This window comes from Xiphophorus maculatus, chromosome 3, assembly GCF_002775205.1.
Source record: "Xiphophorus maculatus strain JP 163 A chromosome 3, X_maculatus-5.0-male, whole genome shotgun sequence".
NCBI lineage: Eukaryota > Metazoa > Chordata > Actinopteri > Cyprinodontiformes > Poeciliidae > Xiphophorus > Xiphophorus maculatus.
In genome coordinates, this window is record NC_036445.1 from 12,163,360 (window position 1) to 12,184,885 (window position 21,526).

The 21,526-nt window shown below is 40.4% G+C and overlaps 1 protein-coding gene across 1 annotated transcript in view; it reads right to left on the reverse strand.

Annotated features, from left to right (window-relative positions):
* Positions 1-1,891: 1,891 nt before the first annotated feature.
* The window catches only part of LOC102238209 (multiple epidermal growth factor-like domains protein 10), a 62,379-nt gene continuing 42,744 nt past the window's right edge, over positions 1,892-21,526 (reverse strand). The window contains exons 6-20 of the mRNA XM_023330327.1: positions 16,860-17,106; positions 13,287-13,389; positions 13,047-13,183; positions 11,954-12,166; positions 10,978-11,152; positions 10,760-10,880; positions 10,518-10,681; positions 9,447-9,549; positions 7,328-7,480; positions 7,035-7,253; positions 6,228-6,337; positions 6,026-6,152; positions 4,798-4,860; positions 3,696-3,890; positions 1,892-3,363 (exon numbers count right to left, since the gene is read on the reverse strand). Coding sequence (XP_023186095.1) covers positions 3,212-3,363; positions 3,696-3,890; positions 4,798-4,860; positions 6,026-6,152; positions 6,228-6,337; positions 7,035-7,253; positions 7,328-7,480; positions 9,447-9,549; positions 10,518-10,681; positions 10,760-10,880; positions 10,978-11,152; positions 11,954-12,166; positions 13,047-13,183; positions 13,287-13,389; positions 16,860-17,106 — 2,282 coding nt within the window. The 3' untranslated portion in view covers positions 1,892-3,211. The remainder of the gene's footprint in view (positions 3,364-3,695; positions 3,891-4,797; positions 4,861-6,025; positions 6,153-6,227; positions 6,338-7,034; positions 7,254-7,327; positions 7,481-9,446; positions 9,550-10,517; positions 10,682-10,759; positions 10,881-10,977; positions 11,153-11,953; positions 12,167-13,046; positions 13,184-13,286; positions 13,390-16,859; positions 17,107-21,526) is intronic.

The window sequence follows — 21,526 nt, forward strand, 5'->3', positions numbered from 1 at the left end:
TTTTCTTTTCCTCCAATTTATCACAACAGCTGAAAAAGTGCGAACAATTTTATTTGCATCATACAAACATATATATGTACCCACAGTTGCATTCAGAAATACAAGATTACATGTTTAAAAATATTTACAACACAAAATACATTCAGGTGGAATCAGAGAAATAGTTTTTAACTGAAGACATAAGATCTGCTCTATGGAAAACTTTATGCCAAATAATGAATATTCACAAACTTTTGGCGCCCCCTGGTGGTCACATCTCCATGATCACTGCAGAAAGGCAGGCACTTTATTTCTAATGTCACTACTTCAAAATGCAACACTGACAAAAATAATTTCTTAAACTGCACTGCAAAAACATAGAATCTTCAGTATTTGGTTCCAGATTGTCACATGAAATAAAATTACCTTTAACTTTTCAGCTGCATACAGGAACTTGTTTTAAGGCAATTTTTCAAAAATAAAGTACTGATTCCACTGGCATTTTTTCAGTCAACACATTTTTCCCATTTTAAGTGAAACTAATATTTTTGCATCTATATTGACGAATTGTGGACTTGAAATGAGCCTATCTGGCTGATAAGTTACTATTTGTCTTAATTCAAGTGTACTAAGTTATTTGCAGTAGAAACTAAACATAAATTAACATTTTGTTTTTGCAGTGTGACTGTAGAGAGATTTTTGTAATGATGGAAATCAATAGTTATAATTATATAATGCAGTCAAATGTATTTTGTTGCTAATTTGACATTCAGGACTTTTTTTGTTTGTTTTTTTGGAATGAATAAAATTTGAAAACGGCATTTAAAGTGTTAAAACCCTGAAGAGGTTTGACTGCTCTGAGAATGTTAAGTCATTTATGAAAAAAAACAGAGGAAAGTCAGTTTTTGTATGTTTCTCCTAATCGTTTAAGTCAGTAAAATATTTGAACTGTGAACTCTTTTACAAAAACAGTTTATTTAACCGAAGACGGCAGGTAACAGACCTGCTCTGTAATATTCATCAGTTATGAACCTGAAGGAAGTTAATTTGTTGAAAAATGACATTAAACATCTAATGGATGCAGGAAAAGCTCCAGGCTCTAATCTGTGACCTTTACAGCTGCAGGTTGAGAAAATGTCTTGCAATTGCAAAACGCTCCACCATTAAACGTTTAATGAAACTATTTTCACTTGACACTAAGTGAATCTATCTCAACACACTCAGAAAGAGTCCAGCTGGAAACTTGTGCATCTAATTAGCAGATTGCTGATGTGTTTATCGTTTATTTCTGTTTGCATTACAACGGTAATGACAACTGTGCTGCTGGAGGAAAGTTTCTGGATCCTCAAGAGGTTCAAGTTGAGCATCTGAGCTGCAGAAAATCCTCTGGAAGCTGCTGTAGAGTCATTCATGTTGCCACCAGTGCAGAGCTTGCTCAGCATTGGCAGCAGATCTGCAGACAGACGGGTGAAAACTTCTGTTTCTGGTCCGTTAAGGACAGAAGAGATTCTGCAAATGAGCTGTATAGAGTGGAGAAGTTGATGTCTGCAATCCATGTTTGGTTCTTCTCAGAAGACGTTCTCCCAAGATTGAGTTGGATCAAAAGTTAAAGGTAGAGCAACATTTTCAAAAATAAAAAATCTATCAAGAGTTTGGCGATTATCCAGCATGATGAATGGCGTCACAAAGCTCATAACTCAAACATTAACATGTTGACTTGAGCTCAGAAAGTCTGAATCGCATTGAGGAGCTGCGGTTTGTTCTCCAAAAAGGTTTGAGAAACCAACACCAACAAACTGGGATCAGCTGACAGTCTGCTAGACTCGGTTCGATTGGAAACCAAAATTCAAACATTTGGTACATTTTCAGTGGTTCACTTTCACACTGCATTGAGTCAATTTGAAAAACCTGTTCCCCTCCTCGCCTGCGGGGGCGCTGCAGCAAGAACCACTGAAGGAAACAACATGAAAACCTCTGAAGAAGAAATTGAACTCAACTTTCTTCTCCATGAAATGAAAACAAACATGGAGGCATCAGATTTCAGCGGTTAGGATTTCTCTCTTGTCTTTGGGAAAAGACCATGAAGCATTTCGCCCGCTAACGCTGGGCTATCGCATTTGGTTTTGTTGTATTTACCCATAATGCCCTGTTTTCATCAGCCCTGTTTAGTTTGCCTTGAAAGTTCAGTTTGTTTAGGGAGGTGTGAGTCTGTAATGAACTCTAATGTCCATGTTGAATTGAATTCTGGTGCAGTTCAGATTTGTATGTGAATGACAAGCGGACAGGAAGTGAACTGCAGCACAGGGGATTCTGGGTAAATACAACCATAACAAACGCAAGGGTCTAGCGCTAGCATAGTATCTGTTTATGTTTGTGAGGAGGGGGACAGGTTTTTTAAACAGTGCAGGTTGAAAGCGAAAAGCAGCTGAAAATGTAACAAATGTTGCAAATTCTGTTACCAAATGGAATAAAATCTGTCGGGTGTGAAAATACCCTCACTGAGCTTTGACTTTTAAAATTGATCTTTAAAGGTTCCAGTATATAACTTATACAAAATATATATATATTTTTTCATATTTATTGAAACTGTCGCTATGTTGTGACACCATGGTGTGAGACAATGAAACCGAACAGACTGAGCTCCTCTGCCTTCTGATTATCTGTCTCATATCAAACTCTCATGACATGGTGACAGTTTTAACAAATATGTAAAATAAAATATTTTTATATCTGTTACATACTCCAGCTTTAAATACTGCATGACAGGAAATAACCATGATTTGTAAATCCGGAGAGCTGTTTGTTTATTTACAACGTTCCTTGTGGTGATACTATATTTACTTCCATATGTACAGAGTTTTCCATCCATTCTGGGCCCAATATTCCTGGAGATTGACGCTTTTCTTTGGCTGTCATGACATATTCAGAAACTTTAGGGTTTGTGAGAAGCTGCCGGCTGCATTTTTTTTTATTTTGGTTTTTAATGTTTTCTACTTTAATGAAGTCAGAAAAGAAAAATGAAAGCTGAAATCACGTCGCAGTGAAGCTCCTCTGATGTCACCAGCTTTCCTGGTTCTTCAGTCCTGGTGGCAGCATTACCTTCTGATGGCCACAGGGGGGCAGTGCTGCCCTCAAACAGGACCTTACTGAGTTTATAGGTGAAGAACAAACAGTCTGCTCTTCTCCATCAGCCCAAAGGGAGGAGGATGAACCCGCGGCGCCTCTGCGGCTCTCACTGCAGCGTTCTGCGCGGGGCGGGCCGGGGGGAGGGCGGCCGGCGCACTGGAGGCAGGTCGTAGTGTCCCGGGATGTGGCTGTTCACAGGGAGGTCATAGTGGCTCTGGGGGTCGTCATGAGGGGCGTGACCCAGGGAGCTCTGCCGCTCTGATACAACAGCAGGAGGAGAGGTTTATTAAATCAGAAAACCTAAACAATAAAACATTTCTGACTTTGAAACTTTTCTAGAAAATTTCTCAGACTAATCTCAACATTTCTGAGTTTTTTTCAAGAAACGTTGCCTTTACAAACTCTGAAATATCATACTTTTTCTGGAGAATTTCTTAGACTGGTATCTCTTTTGAAACTCAGGAATTTAAAGATTTTTCTGAATGTTTGAGGTTAATCTCAAAATTTTGAGTTTTTTATACAAATGTTTTTACTTTTGAAACTCCTAAATGTTTTTGATTTTTGTGGGAACTTCTTGAGATGGACCTCACCTCTGCGCAGCGTGGCCATGCTGAACGGCGGCGGGCTGATCTCGGTGTACGCTCGCTCCCGCGGCACGGCCGCCTTCATCTCCATGTAGCTGCTCTCCTGGGTGCAGAACGGCGGGCCGGGCAGGTCCTTGATGGTGGCGTACGGGTTCTCGCTGTTCAGAGAGCTGCTGCTCGCCGCCACCAAGTCCTTCAGCTCTGCTCACATCGGGACGAAGGAAGGTCAGCGGTGAGGAGGTTAAACACCCTGCAGACCGGCCGCCAAAGACCCGTCCACTTTAACCGCTCCGGTCATTAAATGCTCTTAATGAGCCGAGCAGGAAGGTTTATTTATAAAGCACCATTTAAACACAAAATCAGAGAAAAAACTGTAAAACAACAAAAAATCACATTTTGAAACATGTCATTATGTTATTCCCTCACCAACATGAATGCTGCCTTGATTCTCTCATGCATGTTTGAGAAATTATTTAATCTCCATGGTAACCATTCTTTTGGAAATTTCTGGGTTTTAAAATAAGACTGTTTTAAAATAACTGTCAAAAAAAATTCTTCAATATTCAAATTAATCTCAGAAATTTTCAAGGAAAAACTTGGAATTTTGTGAACTTGAAAAGTTGAAAATCTTCTGGAAAGAAATCTGAAATTTTGAGATTAATCTCAGAAAAATGTCTTGAGACTTAAAAGTTGAAGATTTTCAACTTTTTGAATTTCCAAATTTTCTTTCTAGGAAATTTCCAAGATTAATTTTAAAATTTCAGAGTTTTTTCTGATGAAAATTTATTGTTTTTTATCTCTCTGCAGAGGCCAAACAGCCGCAGGTTCAGAATGGATTCATCAAGCAAAAAACAATCCTGTGCATCAGAACATCTAACAGAGTTAAAGTCCGAAATACAAAGAAATGCAGAATATCGATACAGAATAAAGCGAAGCAGGAACTGTTGATTTAGTCCATCCAGGCTTAAAAAGATAAATAAACGTGTTTAGTGTAGTTATATGTTCCTCTTTATGTTTTTTGACACGTCTTATCTGGCTCTCATAAAGCGGTAATGACTGAGGCTGCAGGCAGCAGGAGAGGGAAGCAGAGAGTGCGATGATAAACTACCTTTGTTGTAATATTTTCCGAGGCTGGCGCTGTAGCTGTAGCTCCGGTCGATGCCAAACGCTCCTGTAAGCCGTAACAGAAACACTTTCATTCAGTCGATCTGTGTCAGGCTAATAAAAAGCAGAGAGGCTGTTAAAATCAACAGCAGGTGGGTGGATTCTGCTGCCAATCAGCTTTTATGAAGTTCTGGGTGTTTATGGCCTGATATCAGGTCTAGATTAGGAAATATGTGGCTGGTGATAAAGTGGAGTAAGAGGGAAAACCTCAGACAGATTAAGGATAAAAGTTTTTGCTTCCAATCAGAGTGAGAAGCAACAATCAGACAAAAAGTGAAGGTGTAATAAATCAGACAGGAAGGATCATATGGCTGAACACGCATCACGATATAAACATTTCATATCAGTCAATATCGATAATTATTGATTAGTGTTTTAAATATCTGAAATATTGCTAAACTGATGGTGTAATCTTTCCTGTTTTATCCAGTTTTCATTGTGTAATGTTTTTTATTTTTAAGCAGTTAGGAGGCAGAGTGGTGAAACCTGAAACTGCTGCTGCGCAAGTTACTCAACAACTTGTTGCTAGGTAACCAAAGAGCGAGAGTTGCTAGGTAACCAAAGAGTGAGTCAGTTAGTTGATTCCACCAACCTAGCTTAGCTTAGCTAGCCGTGAGACGGTGAGCGACCTGGGGGGAGTTCAACTCATTCACCTTCTTCAAATATAACAAAACTGATGTCAAACTTTTCATTTGTGCCGCCATCATTTAAAGATATTAATAAATGTTTCCAGAGGTCATGAAAGGTCAACCAGCCCCCCACATTAACCAAATCAGACAAAGTTGCTGTCAATCAACTGGACTATGTTTGTGTTGGTTGGTGCAGCAAAAAAAGAAGAAAAAATGCTGCTTTTGCTTTGAAGATATTAATAAAAGTTTAAAGGTCAAAAGGACAACCAGCCCCCTAACATATCTAACAAAATTGGTGTCAAATGCTTGTGATGCGTTTGTGCAGCAAAAAATACATGAGGTGCTTTTGCTTTGAAGATATTATAGATGACCTCTGATGACCTCTGGAATCTTTATATATATATAAAATGTATCTGAATCAGGTTGGGGACTAACTTCACTCAGGCGGTTGACCTGCTAAAGCTTTTCCTCTGCCTACATCTCCCAGAATGCAGTGCGGTTCGGGATCGGAGTGCAGTGAAGTTTTCTCTGAGCTGGACGGACCTGAACCTTTGCGGGCCTCGTGATGCTTCCAGTCTGCAGGCAGAGTGGCGTTGGTCTCGACCCCGAACAGGCCGCGCCGCTCCCTGGCCGCGTTCTTCACGCTGCAGAACAGCTGGTTGTTGGTGTTCTGTGGGACACAAACAGGAACCGATCAGAACCTTGAGAGGCGTCCAGCAGGGGGCGAGAGCGAGCGGCGCGCCACCTTGATGACGCGGTCGTGGTTGTTGGGGACGTGCGGCAGCGGCGGCCGGTTCTGGCTCAGCGTGTGGTAGCTGGGGTTGGAGTAGTAATGATGGTAGCTGTGGGGAACATCTGCAGGAAAAACAAACATGGCGTCAATGTGCGGCTTTTCAATCAGATCAGACCCTGAACGGTACGGCAGCCTATCAGGGCCAATAAAGACAGAAACAAAGTGCAAATTTCTGCCACAAAACACAAAACTCGAGAGTAATCTCAGACATTTTCTAGAAATGTTCAACTTTTAAAACTCATCAGTTTTCATTTTTTCTAAAAAATGTTTAAACTTACTTTTAAATTTTCAGATTTTTTTCTAGCAAGTTTTCAACTTTTCAAACTTAAAAATTTCAGAGGTTTTTCTAGAAAATTTCTGAAGCTAATCTCAAAATTTTTGTTTTTTTCTTGCAAATTTTCAACTTTGTGAACTCAGAAGTGTCCTTGTGTTTTTAGAAAATTGTTGAGAGTATTCTCAAAATGATGGATTTTCAAAATCCATCATTTTAATGCTTTTTCTTGAAAATTTCTGAAATTAATCACAAAATATCCAAGTTTTTTTTTCTTGCTAATGTTTGACTTTTTGAGCTCAGAAATTTTAATGTTTCTTCTACAAAATTTCAGAGATTTTTCTCAAAATTTCTTAATTTTTTTAGGTACATTTTGCATGACATTCCTCATTCTGATGTTTCATCTGAAGGGTCCAGAGGTAAATTTCAGCCCAGAATCTGTGGCCGGTCTAGGGAGGAGGTGAACTGTTTGCCGTTTCGGTTCAGACCTGGGACGGCGTATTCGGAGTTGACGGTGCGGCTGGTGGAGAAGGAGACGGTGGGCGTGTTGTTCTGCTTGTCCTTCTGCCGGCGCCGGTAGAGCAGCAGCAGAGCCAGCAGCATCACCACCAGCAGGACCAGCACCACGATGCCGCCGATGGCGCCCCACGACTCCCTCTCCCCCGGGGGCAGAGGGACCATGACGCTGCCCACCCGCTCAGACGAATCTGAAACACAGGAAGGAGAGCTGCAGCAAGCAGAGCGGCTGCCCTGTCACGCCGCGGGTCGGAGCCGGACTCACTGTTCTGGCAGGCGGCACCCCAGTAGCCCGGCCGGCACACACACTCCCCGGTTTTCCTCAGACACGTGTCGCTGTTGGGACAGCGGTCCGAGCAGGAGTAGTTGCAGTGGGGGCCCCACAGGCCCTCCGGACACGGATCGCTGCAGTGCGGCCCTGGGAGGCAAGTAAACCCACAGTTACTAAGCAGAAAACATAAAGCTGCTGTGTTCAACGTTTACAAAAATATATTTTTTCCATATTTGTTAAAACTCACCATGTGGTGACTGGACCAATAACAAGTTTCATTGGATGATAAATTTTCCCAGAAGTTTTTGCGATAAACAATAAAATTGTTGTTTTGGGACCTTTTCAAGTAATACGATGATACAAAAACACATTCTCAGAGATCAATGAACTTTAAATCCTAATAAACATTTAACACAAGACATAAATATCCAAAATTAAAAAAACAACAGGAACAACAAATGAAATTAATGAATCTGAAAACAAAATTGTCTGAAAAAAAAGGAGCTAGTTGGGACCAGAGCGTTTATCCGCCGTCATCAGTGGCCATGCTAACTCAGAAAAGAGTCATTTCAACCAAATGTCTGATATTATCTGATTTGTTTTCTGGTAGAAATTTACTCCCTTTTTCTATCTTTGAATCATCAAAATCATCAACACACATTGAATATGCTGGTTCCGTTATTACGGTGCCGGTTCCGTTATTACGGTGCCGGTTCCGTTATTACTGTCGTGGCCATTTATGCTAAGGTTTTGTAGTTTATAATTTCTACCAATTTCGTTTTGTTCTTTGGGTAGTTGGAATATATTTAAGTTAATTTAGAATCAAAATTTGTAATTTTTATATTTGGAATTGTTTAGTTTACGTTGTTAATTGTTAGACCCTCCCACCAATTTGAGTAATTAAGAACACACCGGGTGCTGGGTGGATTGTTTGGTGGATGTCTGGTGTGGACGGGAAGTTTGGTAGAATGATTTTTTGACCACTTCAACACTTATTTACACTTGTTTACACCTTCAAACATTAAATTGAGATTATTTTTCATTTCAACTAAGTTACAAGACCTTTATTTCTACTTTTGCAATAAATGAATCAAGTCAAAGTGTGTACAAATCCCAAACCACCTGTTACCACCCACAGCCTTTATTGGAGTTTTTTTTTGCTTTTTTGGAACGAAAGGCTGCGACAATTACGGTGCCGGTTCCATTATTACGGTGCTGGTTCCATTATTACAGTGCCGGTTCCGTTATTACGGTGCTGGTTCCATTATTACGGTGCCGGTTCCGTTATTACGGTGCCGGTTCCATTATTACGGTGCTGGTTCCATTATTACGGTGCCGGTTCCGTTATTACGGTGCCGGTTCCATTATTACGGTGCTGGTTCCATTATTACGGTGCCGGTTCCGTTATTACGGTGCCTTATTACGGTGCCGGTTCCATTATTACAGTGCCGGTTCCATTATTACGGTGCCGGTTCCATTATTACGGTGCCGGTTCCATTATTACGGTGCCTTATTACGGTGCCGGTTCCATTATTACAGTGCCGGTTCCATTATTACGGTGCCGGTTCCATTATTACGGTGCTGGTTCCGTTATTACGGTGCCTTATTACGGTGCCGGTTCCATTATTACGGTGCCGGTTCCATTATTACAGTGCCGGTTCCATTATTACGGTGCCGGTTCCGTTATTACGGTGCCTTATTACGGTGCCGGTTCCATTATTACGGTGCCGGTTCCATTATTACAGTGCCGGTTCCATTATTACGGTGCTGGTTCCGTTATTACGGTGCAAAAGCAGCTCCAACCCGGTGAGATTTTAGCTGCTCTGCCGTTTTCTGGAAGTTTGTTCCAGATTTGTGGTGAATAGAAGCTGAATGCTGCTTTTCCAATATTAAGGATAATTATTGACTATTGATTATTGAAGAGTTACTTGTAAGTCAGTTTTTAGATACTAGAATCTGGAGGAGTTCGTTTTTTTGCAGTGTGCTCCTTTAATTCAGCCGTGCCGTGTTGTCAGATCCGACTGGGCCAGTTAAAACCTGTGGCTCTGTCCGCTCTCCTGTGAAGCCAGAGCCAACCTGGCAGCAGCGGCGGCGGCGGGACGTCGTCACTTACCCGTCCAACCTGCCAGACAGTGGCACTCCCCGCTGGTCGCCTGGCAACCGCTGCCGTAAATACAGTCGCACCTCTTCAGGCAGCCCGGCCCGAACGAGCCCATCTGCATGCAGAACGAGAGCCAGAGTCATCAGGGGATTCTCTCCGCCGTGGGGTCAGACAAAGCGCCACGCTGGCACTGCGGGCCGAGCGCGCAGCCTGTCGACCTGGCAGGCTGACGGCAGGAACGCAGCGCGTCCAAAAATCAGATTAATGCAAACAGAGCGGCAGAACCACAGTAAACATGTCCAGTAATCTCTGTGATTGACGCGCTGCTCTCTTTAAAAACTACAGCTCATTACACCAAACTCTGGCTGACATTCACATAACATTTCTCTTCCTTTTAGTGAACTGGTTTGTTGGGACATGGGCCGTGGCTCCAGGCCAGAGAAGCAGGACGTAAATCTGACCTTTTACTGAAACCATCGCATCTCGCCTAATTTCAGGTAGAACTGCAGTTTTTCCAACTCAATCACTGTTTAATGTTAGAAATTAACAAGAAGTGTGGAGAAACTAGATCTAGATCACTGAAGTTTACAGACATCAGTTTTAATGTCCCATTTGAGGTCTGGATTTGACTAGGCCATTTTCAGCAACTTGATTCTTTTATCAAACAGTTTAATGATCAGATCTGCACCATAAGCTTAAAAAAAGAGAATATTTCCTCAAAAAACTTATTTAGCTTAATATCAGAAAATGTCTAGGAAAAGTATGGAAATTAAAAACAAACATTTTTAATTTGCTAGAAAAAATCTCTGATATTCTCGGATTAATCTCAGAATTTTTTTTGAAAAATGTGAAAATTTTCTGAACTCATAAAGTTAAACATTTTCAGCTTTTGGAATTTTTTTGAATTGCTCAAACTGAAAATTTTTGACTTTTGAAACTCAAAAACTTTTCTAGAAAATTTCTGAACATTAATCCGAACATTTCGGCATTATTTTTCTGCAGATTTTGTCTTTTCTTTCAATAAAATTTCTTAGATACATTTAAAAATTTATGACTAAACAGCCAAAGAAATAAAGGCCTTACACCACACGGCTGGTCACAGAGCGCCCCCTGCCATCCGGCTGAGCATTTGCACGATCCGTCTGCCGGGTCACATTTGGCCCCGTTGGTGCAGCGGCAGGTGGTGTTGCACCCGGGGCCCCAGGTGCCGTCAGCGCAGGGGACGGAGCAGTCTGGCCCTTGCCAGCCTGCAGGCGCGACAGAACGGTTAAAAATGGCAGCGTGAACGTTTCTGACCTGTTACACGTTTCCTGACAGTTTCTTACCCTCTTTGCAGAAGCAAGTGCCGTCAACCGGTGAGCAGTCGATAAAGTTTTCGCAGGAGCATTCCAGGGAGCAGTTCTTCCCGTAGACGCCGCTTTTACAGGGACTCTCGCAGTGAACGCCCTGAAGACGTAAAAGATGAAATAAAAATAAATGCCAGAAGTCAGGGGAGAAACTAACAATTAGAAATCGATTTAAAATAAGGCGCTATGTGGATCACCGTGAATCCGGGGGAGCAGTGGCATCGTCCCGTGGCGCTGTCGCACACGCCTCCGTTCACACACAGACACGGCTCCATGCAACCGTCGCCGTAGAAACCATGAGGACACGTCTCGTTGCAGAACAGACCCGCCCAGCCCGGCTGGCACGTGCATTCGCCTTTCATCGGGTGGCAGCTACAGAGGGTCAAACACAGTAGCAAAGTGGGTCAGTTTCCTCCAATCACTGCAGGAGGTCAAAGGTCGCTGCTGGGCTACGTTTGGCCCACTGACACAAATCAATTCGCTTTTAACAATTTAGATATCAGAACATGGAGGGCAGAAACCTTTCTACCATCTGGCAACACGCCAGAGACCAAGAGATAAATCAGAGGCTGAAGTAAGTAAAATAATTTAAAATGCTGCTGCAGCAGAAAAACAAACAAATATCTACATCTAGTTTTATTTTTTTACCAGTTATAAGCTCAATATCATAAACACTCGTGTCTTGGTGGCATCTGCTCAGTGAAAAATCACTGAACAGGAAAATTTTTCTTAATTGTCCTGAGTGAAGTTGTTGCACCACCTTTTCCAAATCTAACCAGATTGGTGTCAAATGTTTGTGCAGCAAAAAGCTTCATTTGTGCCGCTATCACTTTAAAGACACCCATAAAAACATTTCCAGAGGTGATCGGAGGTCATCATTAACATTTTCAAAGCAAAAGCAGCACAAACGACAATCTTTGCTGCACAAATGTAGCTTGTTAGTTTGATTTTGTGACCTTGAGCTGTGGGGAGGTTGACCTCTGATGACCTCTAGAGACTTTTTTTTATTAATATCTTTAAAATGATAGCAGCACAAACAAAACATTTTGCTGCACAAACATTTCACACCCTTTTTGTTAGATTTGAAGAAGGTGTGGGGGGATTTCACTCAGGTTGAAAGGTCAACCTGCTGAACATGGTGACCTTTAGACGCTGATATTCAGGTCTTCCCACCTCAGAGTGTGTTTCTCCTCACAGAGACACTTGTGTTCGCAGTGCATGCCGTAGTTCCCAGGCGCACACATCCGGTTCCTGCACTGCGGCCCGCTGAATCCGGGCTCACAAAAGCAGCTGCCGTCGATGTTGAAGCAGCGGGCGCCGTTTGCACAGTTGCACACACCTTTACAGTCCTGGCCGTAGGTACCTGCAGGGCACTCCTCATTACACCTGAAGGACGAAACAGATGGATTCATGGAGGAGATCCTGGAGATCTCCAGACAAAACAGGCTAAAGATTTAGTTCTGCATGCAGTCTGTTGGACATTTCTGAGTTTGATAAATTGAAAATTTCCTAGAAACAAATCAGAAATATTGAGATTAATTTCAGAAATTTTCAATAAAAATAAAAGGAAAATTTCTGTGTTCCAAATGTCAAAAGAAAATTGCTAGAAAGAAATTCAGAAATTGTGAGATTAATCAAGGGAATTTTCTACAAAAAACTTGGACATTTCTGGACATTTGCAAGAAAAAAATTCAGAAATTATGAGATTAATGTAAGAAATTTTCTAGAAAAAAAGTAGGAAATTTCTGTGTTCCAACTGTCCAAAAATTGCTAAAAAGAAACTCTAAAATTTTCAAGAAAATAACTTGTAAATTTCTGAGTTTACAAATGTCAAAAAATTGTAACTTTCGAAACTCAGAAAATTTCCAAAGGTTGAAAATTCCCAACTTTTTAAATTAAAGACTGACTATCATTCAGTGCCTTAAATCAATAAGATTTTAAAAAAGTATTCTTGCACAAACAAGTGATTATGCTCTTATTCTACAAGTCTGCTAAAATTGTGCTGTTAATCCATAGTTACAAATCTGTGTCAGACCTGCTCTGTAGTTCTTAACTTTGATTCTATAGTTCTGTGGAAACGTCTAAATGTAAAGCTGTGAATCATCTGTATATGGTGCAATCTGAGCTAGAGGGATTATCTGGAGATTAAATAAAAAGGATATGAGAATAGAGGATTGATTGATCCCTGATGTGACTGAAATGCCAAGAAGTGTATAGCTTTGTGCAGTATCATCTAAAAATGTCCCAGACTTTTCTCCACACCCACCTGTTGCCAGTGAAACCCTCTCTGCATTGGCAGCGTCCAGTTAAGGGGTCACATTTAGCGTCGTTGTGGCAAACACACTCCTCTGAGCAGTTTTTCCCAAACCTTCCCTCTGGACATTGTTCCGTGCAGATCGCACCCTGCCAAACAACACTGGATATTAGATCCAAGCTGGTGTTACAATCCAGACTTTTTATCCGCACAATCTGGATTATCAATCACATTGGGATGATGGGAATTTACCGTCCATCCAGCCAGACAGGCGCAGACCCCGTTGCCCTTGCAGCGGCCCTCGTTCTGGCAGGGGCATCTCGGCTGGCAGGAGCCTTTACACGTCTTCGCACAGCTGCAGGAGTGACAGAGAGACGGAGACAGTCAATCCATGATCTGGGGACATTCCTGAGGAATAAAGTCAATGTCTTGTTTTTTTAAACCATGAGTTCAAAGGTCGAGGTGCTGATTCTCTGACTGAGACAAATGTGAGCAAAACTTTGTTGAATTTCTGCTAATGTAGGGAAAACACAATTTCAAATTGTGTTGTTTCAGTTAAATAAGAAAGAGGATTAAAATGAATAAGTTTTTTCACACAGTAAATCACTAAAACATGTATCGTCCTCCTACCACTTCCTGCGTCTTCTTGGTCGTATCCGCCAGCAGTAACATCCGATTGTTGATCATAAAACTTCTGTGATGCTAAAAAATGTTTCATTACAGTTTTGATGAGAACACTAATTTTGATACAGACAAAAAAAAACAACATTTTAGAGCAAAAATGTGTGTATATATTTTTTAAACTGGCTTTTCTCCATTAAGCAGATTTATTTCGTAATTTCAGTTATGATAATAATTCAATTATATTAATTCAATTATGATAATAATGAAATTCCTCAAATCTAATGCAGAATTGAGGGAAATTTATATTAATTTCATTATCTACATAAGCTGCGCATAGAATTGCGCAAACTACGATTCCGAAAATAGTTTTGCGAAAATAAAAACCAGAATAAAAAACAAAAACAAAAAACTTGTTTTTCGATCCAAAAGATTTGACGCTAGAATGAAGTGGTTTTCCACGCGTGTCGAAAACACTTTTTTCTTATCACACGAGTCACATGATCAACAACCGGATGTTACCGTCAATGCAAACCACGAAGAAGAAAAGGCCTGGAAGTAGTTGGAGGATCATGGCGCGGCATGTTTTATTTTAATTATTTTTTTGCCTGAACAAAGTTATTCATGTATGATTTTTATTTCGTTTCTTATTTAATGGAAAAGCCACAATTGCTAAATTGTATTTTTCGCCATTAGCGAAATATTGACAAAGATTTTTGAACATGTGAAACGGAAACGCGGCTTCCGTTTCTTCTTTCGGTGCTTTTTTTTTGTCACATCAGCTCGTTTCGTTGCTTAAACTTTGTGAACACATCCTGGAGGTCAAATGGACACATTTCAACATCCTGGAGGTAAAATGGACACATTTCAACATCCTGGAGGTCAAATGGACACATTTCAACATCCTGGAGGTCAAATGGACACATTTCAAAATCCTGGAGGTAAAATGGACACATTTCAACATCCTGGAGGTCAAATGGACACATTTCAACATCCTGGAGGTCAAATGGACACATTTCAAAATCCTGGAGGTAAAATGGACACATTTCAACATCCTGGAGGTCAAATGGACACATTTCAGATATTCATAACTCGCTGCACGGCTGTGTCTCATCCTGATTGTTGCCAAGTTTCTGCTTTTCCCCTCAGAGGTGCTGAGGTTTGAAACTGGCAGGATGATGGCGGCTCTCTCTGGAAATGCGCTGTGGGGAAGAGTTTTGTTTACGTGTCTTCTGGGGCGGCTAAAATCTGGGTGTAACGGATGAGTCATGGAGGAGACCAGGGGGCGTCTTTCCGTCTTCAAATTAAGTTGGAGAAAAGCATAACAGCCCCTCATTAAAGCCATAAAAGACCCGCGTCTGACTTACCTACAGGGAAAATGAAGATAATGAAGCGATATGTAATGAAGCTGAGTAAAGCGTCTCCCTGGAGGAATACTTGGAGTGCTTTAAAGATGCCCATACCAAATCAGGAAGCAGACTGTGTTCATTTTAGCGCTGAACATGGAGATGTTAAGATTTCTCGCCTAGAATCTGAACCTTATCACAGGCAGGACCTGAAAAACATCTACAAATCTAACCTGAACGGCTCCAGAGCTGCAAATAAAAGAAACGCGGTTCAAAGGGTTTTATGTGAGGAAGTGCATAGTCTTGATTTAAAGTCTTAAAAATAGATTACACCCAGAGTTTGGCAGTAGTTACATTTATTCACATTTACTTGAGTAACTCTGAAAAAAGAGTATTTTTTTTTACTAAGCTGTACTTTTTGCTTTTATTTAAGTCGTTTAATTTTATTACTTGAGTAAAACTGATTAGTAATTTCACTGAATGAAGAACAAACACGTTTTAATAAAATCAGAAATAACCACACACAGACACACACCTGCAGTTTTTAGCTTCATAAACTTTATATTCAAAGAAATTAATTTGAAAATATTTTTTTCTTTTGCCAACTTTTGTTATGTAATTACGGTATTTATCTGAATTATTCTTCATTTTGGTTCATAATCTGCACATCTCTTACTGTACTTTACTGAGGTGCTTTTCCACAGAATCATCCATTGTTTCACATCAAACCGGGTCCTACTTAAACTCCCACAGATGTTTAGAAAACGCCGCAGCTTTACGTTACGTGGTTTCTATGGAAACCTGGTGACGCCAAGACCTTCTTATTGCAAACTAAAATGCTAACCACTGCCCCAGCCTGCAGTCCAAACCTCAGGATAAAAGCTTTTATTCTGGTAAGGTTCTGATGAGCTTTGAGGTCTGCAGGGTCTCGGATGGAGTTTCATTCTCCGATCTTGGGGTAACTTTGCGAGGCAGATTGGTTGGTTCAAAAGTTGGATCAACTTCAGATGCTTTAAAAAGGCATTTTAACATTTTTCTGACTGATGCACAGAAATTTGTGTCTCTAAGTTTGTTGTTAACGAGCAGCTGGGGCCTCCAAACAGACAATACTGCAGATATGTAAAGCAAAATTGTAATTTGACATTTTCTCTGTTTTATTCACTATTGTGATTTTAGTTGGCAACGAGTTCTGTTGTGAAAATATAACCAGATACATTTTCCACCACAGTCCCCTCTTTTGATAAGAAGAGGTGTCATGTTTTGCAGCAGGTTTCTCCACAGCAGAGCCGCTGGACGTTTCCTTCGGCCTTTTTCTCGTCAGAAACTTTTCCATTTTCAGCTTCAGGATCAAACCAACTTGATAAATTTCACTGGCAGCCAATCGGAAACATGAAAATGGCAAAAACGTTTTCTTGAATTTCTCCTGTGACACAAAAAACACTTTTTGCAAAAACAAGTTTTACCAAGTATTTTTGTCTAGTTTCTTGTGCAAATATCTTATTACACTCGAAATAAGGCTAAACTAACTTTCATTAGTTTACCTAAAATGTTTAATTCTAGGTAAATTTATGAGCTGGTATTAAGTAAATACTTCCATAATGTTGATGAAAAAGTTCTGGTTTCCTCAGCAGATAAATTTATTATAACAAGACATTTTCCTCATGTAATTTGTGAAATAGTCTGTTTTGTCTTTTAACTTGTATTCCATTTTGAAAACTGCTTTAGAGCAGTAAAGTGACAAAAGTAGATTTTTTAGAAGTCATTCATGCATCTGATGACTTCAGTGGGGATGGACTTTGTTTTTCACACACAGGTTTTCCATTTTCCCATCTCTGTTTCCTCGTGTTGCTGAACTTACAAAGTCCCGGTGAATCCCTTCTGACACGTGCATTCTCCTGTTGCCTTGTTGCAGGATCCTCCGTTGCCACACTTGCACTTCTGCTGGCAGCCCTTCCCAAAGGTCCCGGCCGGACACGAGTCCTCGCAGAGGCGTCCGATGAACCCGGGCGGACACTGGCAGACGCCCCCCACCGGGTCGCAGAGCGCGCCGTTCTCACACTTGCACTCCTTCCGGCAGTCTGGACCCCAGTGTCTGTCGTCGCAGGCTGGAGGACACAAACACAACGGTAAGTACGACGCCACAACGGTTTGGTTACACGGTCAATGCAAGCAGATGCACGATTACAACCATACATCTTTGAGAAGCATTAGTAGAGCCTCCTGCACAACCAGAAAGAATGCATCAAGTGTTTTGGTAGGATTGCACCAAATGCAGTTTTCTGGCTGCTGATCTTTAAAAAGCCTGACCTGCTGATCCCGATTTTGGCCAATGCCAGTTGTTTTGTCTGAAATGTCTCTAAATGTAGGTAGAAAGTCTCTGAGTTGGTAACAGTGGGGTGACTATTAACGTCAAATGTGCAGGCATGACCTGGTCTGTCAGTCAAACCTCTCTCTCTAAAAAAGAGGACAGTGGTTGATTTTTAGACTGTTGCTGAGGGACATGAGATCTGGAAATAAGATTGGCTTCACTTGTAAACATCGGCCGATCACCGAACCCCCAAAATTAAGGAAATCGGGGCTGATTGATCGATATACCCCTAGTTTCTGGATGGTAAGTTAACAGCAAAAATGTTCTTGTTTTTTTCCAGCAGCCATTGTACAGCGCAAACAGTAATAAAACCAGCTGACCAAATGTGCTGGAGTTCAGCTGGGATTGCTAGATAATGGGGTGGGCTTTACTGCCTGCTGTTTTGTGACTTTACTTTCTGTAAGTTTTTGAAACGGCTGATTTTCCAGACACCAAAAAACTTGAACCCAATAAGTTCATGTTTTTAGAAGTCGTAGAAATTTAAATGGAAGCATAAAAATGGGCACAATGTGAATTTTGCATAATAGATCCATTTAAAACTGTAGTATGTAACTTTATGCCGTAGCTTGTTAGCATAGTCACCAATAATAGCAGATAAACACTTTTACTGAAACAGTAAGTTGTTTCTCCACCATTAGCACATTTAGCAGTGAGTACTTGAGTTGATTGACAGCGCTAAAACCCTCCTCCCGGCTCTGATTGGTTGTTTTTGGTGCTTTTTTTCAGACAGCAATAGCAGGTCAGAGAAGAGATGGAGGAGATCGATCTTTTCACAGATTACCTCTCATAGCAAACTGTCACAACATGGTGAGAGTTTTAACAAATATGTATAAAACACATTATTCATAAAATTTACATACTGCAGCTTTAGTTGTTTCGTAAACCCTTTGTTGTTCTCGCATGTTAAAATCTAACAACTTGAAGAGCTGCGTTATCTTTCCTGCAGGGATTTCTTGGACATTTGAATGTTTTGTTAAATTCTCCTCAGTCACAGTCCGTCTCGCCCAGCAGGAGTTTACGACCTCATGTCAGACAAGCATCAGATTCGTTTTGGAAAAGCAGTGACGGACTTGGCGTCTGCTGCTCCTGTAGCAGAAACAGGATGATCAGAGTCGCTGCGGTGTCAGATTACCGACTGAAACCCACGAGGTTTTCAGTAAAGACGAGCTCCTGGCGGTGACTATCACTGATTGGCTCTGGAGGAGTTTGCTTCCTCGCAGAGTTTCACACAAGTTTTGGATTTCAGTTCATGATGAAAAGTCCTCAGATTGGTCAGAGCTGCATTCTTCAGATTTCTGCTCAGTTACTTCAACTGCGTTGCGTTTTCACTGAGAACACATGATCTCCAGTAACGCTGACGAAACCCGTTGATGGGCGACAAGAACGATTCCACAGATTTCAAGCTGGATAATCCTTCGCTTGGGAGCAACAGTCAGTCGACAGTCTGAGCTGCAGGTCGTTTGTGTTCTCATCACAGCTGGTCATCTGCAGCTACACTGTAAAAACACAAAATCTTACCAAGAACCTTTGGTCTAGTTTCTTGTGCACTTGAAAAAAGACCAAACTAGCTTGCAAGTAACTTTTCAGCAAAATACAGGAGGTTGTTTTAAGTAAATAATTCCCTAATATTGACAAAAGGTTCTAGTTCCACTGGCAGATTATTTCACTCAAAACACAGGAAACATGTTTTGTGACTTTGGGGCTGAGCCAAATCAAATCATTCAAGATAATACCAGTAAAAAAGCGTGGGTGGTAAAATAAACTGTATCATGATATGCTAATTTCTTAGTTTTACTCATAATATTTGTGATTTAAGAAAAACATGAGGGGGAAACTAACTTTTTTTAACATTCTGTAAAATGAATGTTAATCAAACCATAACAATGTGTTTAATTTGTTTAAGTATTTTTATTTCCATATGTTATCTGACTTCAGACTGTTCATATGAGTTTATATTTCTATTTATCTATTTTGTATTTTCTTTGACGCATTTAACATATTGTGGGATTTTGTATATATTTTTATATATAAGAATATTTTTTAAGTTAAGTAAAGTAAAACATATACAGCTGAAGAGTCCACTGCACTGAAAACCTCCTGATTATTCCACCAGATATTGATTTCTGAACTCTTCCTGCGTTAAAACATCAGTATTGTTGTTTCTAAATCCATATGAACTCGTTTTCTTTGCATTATTTGAGGTCTGAAAGCGCTGCATCTTTTTCTCTGTTTTGACAGTTTCTCATTTTCTACAAATTAATGCAAAATATTTGCTTGGAATTTCAAAGACATGTTGTCAGCAGTTCATATCGCCCCCTCCCAGGTACAAGTGACATAATCTGCCTGTGGAACTAGTATTCATATAACTTTTTTCTAAAACGTTACTCAAGTAAAAGCAGTTCAGTAAACTAGTTACCACCAACTCTGCTAAGCTAAAACAAGAAAAGTTTGTTTTGATTAAACTTCAGATCAAATGTTTTTATCTTTGTTCTGGGTGTATGTAAATATCTGGTTTCAGTTTGAACGACCATGACGGTAAAAACCCAATAATCTCCGTTGGCGATCCGTCAGAGTGCAGAATGGAACCAAATTAGGCCTGAAGCGAACTCCCACCATGGCTGCGGTGTTTATAGCCGGGAGGTGGCGGACGGCACGGTGCCTCCTGCTGTTTATAAAGAATCTCAACTTCTCCTGTGTGGCACAGCGCAGAGGTTGAGTAATGAGGATCTCAGCTGGAGCAGATTGTGTTTATACAGACATTGTCCAGATCACTGACAGCGACACTGACACTGACACTGAAGGCTCTGCAGCTTCTGAACCAGCGCGAGAAAAAACGGACCGGAACTGAACACACAGCTACAGCCACAGGTTTATTAATAGCGGACATGTTGAATTAATCTTGGGTTCTTTATGGATTTATTTGAACTGTTCTTTTTCCAGAGTTAGTATTAATGCTACATAAAACTGGTCTTTCTCTAATCACACAGTGTCACATTCATACATAATACAGTCTTAAATATTTACATATGAACCCTTGCATGTTACTGTTTGCATCTGGAAATTTTGCTCATGCGTACAACGCCTTTAGGTCAAAAAGATGATTCTTTTACATGTTGTAGAATAACTCCACTAACTAAATGAAATCTGGAAATGTAGGAATTATTAATTTAGTGAAGTGAAAAATAAACCAAAAAAATTGTTGAACAACTCAAAAAGTTTGTTCTCGCTCTCTGTGTCGACATGTTCAGATAAACTGCTAATAACTAAACTAATTTTTGCTAACTTTGAAAACTTTTAGCACACCTAGATTCCAGATAAATTCAAAACTGCTAATTTACTTGGCTGTTTGGTAAACCTTCAGCTCAATAAAACTCTACATCTGTGTTAAAGTTTTGGTTATTGACTATAAACAGTTCTTCAACTAGTTAGTCGTTTATATTCATGCTCTTATTTTGAAGTAGGCAAAGACTGTCTGTGCAGCAGCTCCGTTCCCTTTTTCTTTTTTTCCCTGTATTTTTATTTAAAACCTACAGAAACAAAATAAGTCAGACTGTAGAGAACAAATATAAACATGAATACAAATCTAAAGGCATTATAGAAATTATAAAGCCAAAATTAAATTGATGCTTGAGAGTTCGGTGAGACAAGTTGAAATGAAGTTAGCACATTAGCATTAGCGTCAGATAAATAGCATGTTGCTGCAGTGCTTTAGCGTTGGCGAACTAACGTTTTAGTTGGCGTTGTTCTCCACTGTGTTATCTGAATCACTTCCAGTAGCCATGAACAAACTGCTGGCATCATTCCGGTTTGAAATTTGACCATTTTTCTTTACGGAGTTTATTTACTCTGGCTGTTCTCCTGGCACAGACGCAGCTTTAAGCCTGATGCAAAAGTCCACTAATGTACTGCTAATTTTTTTCTGTTTACTTCAATATGAGGGAGGTTGCTTTTCATCTTAAGTCAAACTTTCCATAAAGATGCCGATCCAAAGCAGGATTGGTATGAAAACTCAGTCAGCTCATGGTGGCAGCATGTCGACGTAGCTCTGCTATGTTAGTCCGAATTTGCTCTTTTTGTTTACTTTTATTCATCATTTTTTTCTGGTTTGGACAATTATTTCCTCACAATCCCAGAGGAAGAAAAAAATGAGGTTTTCT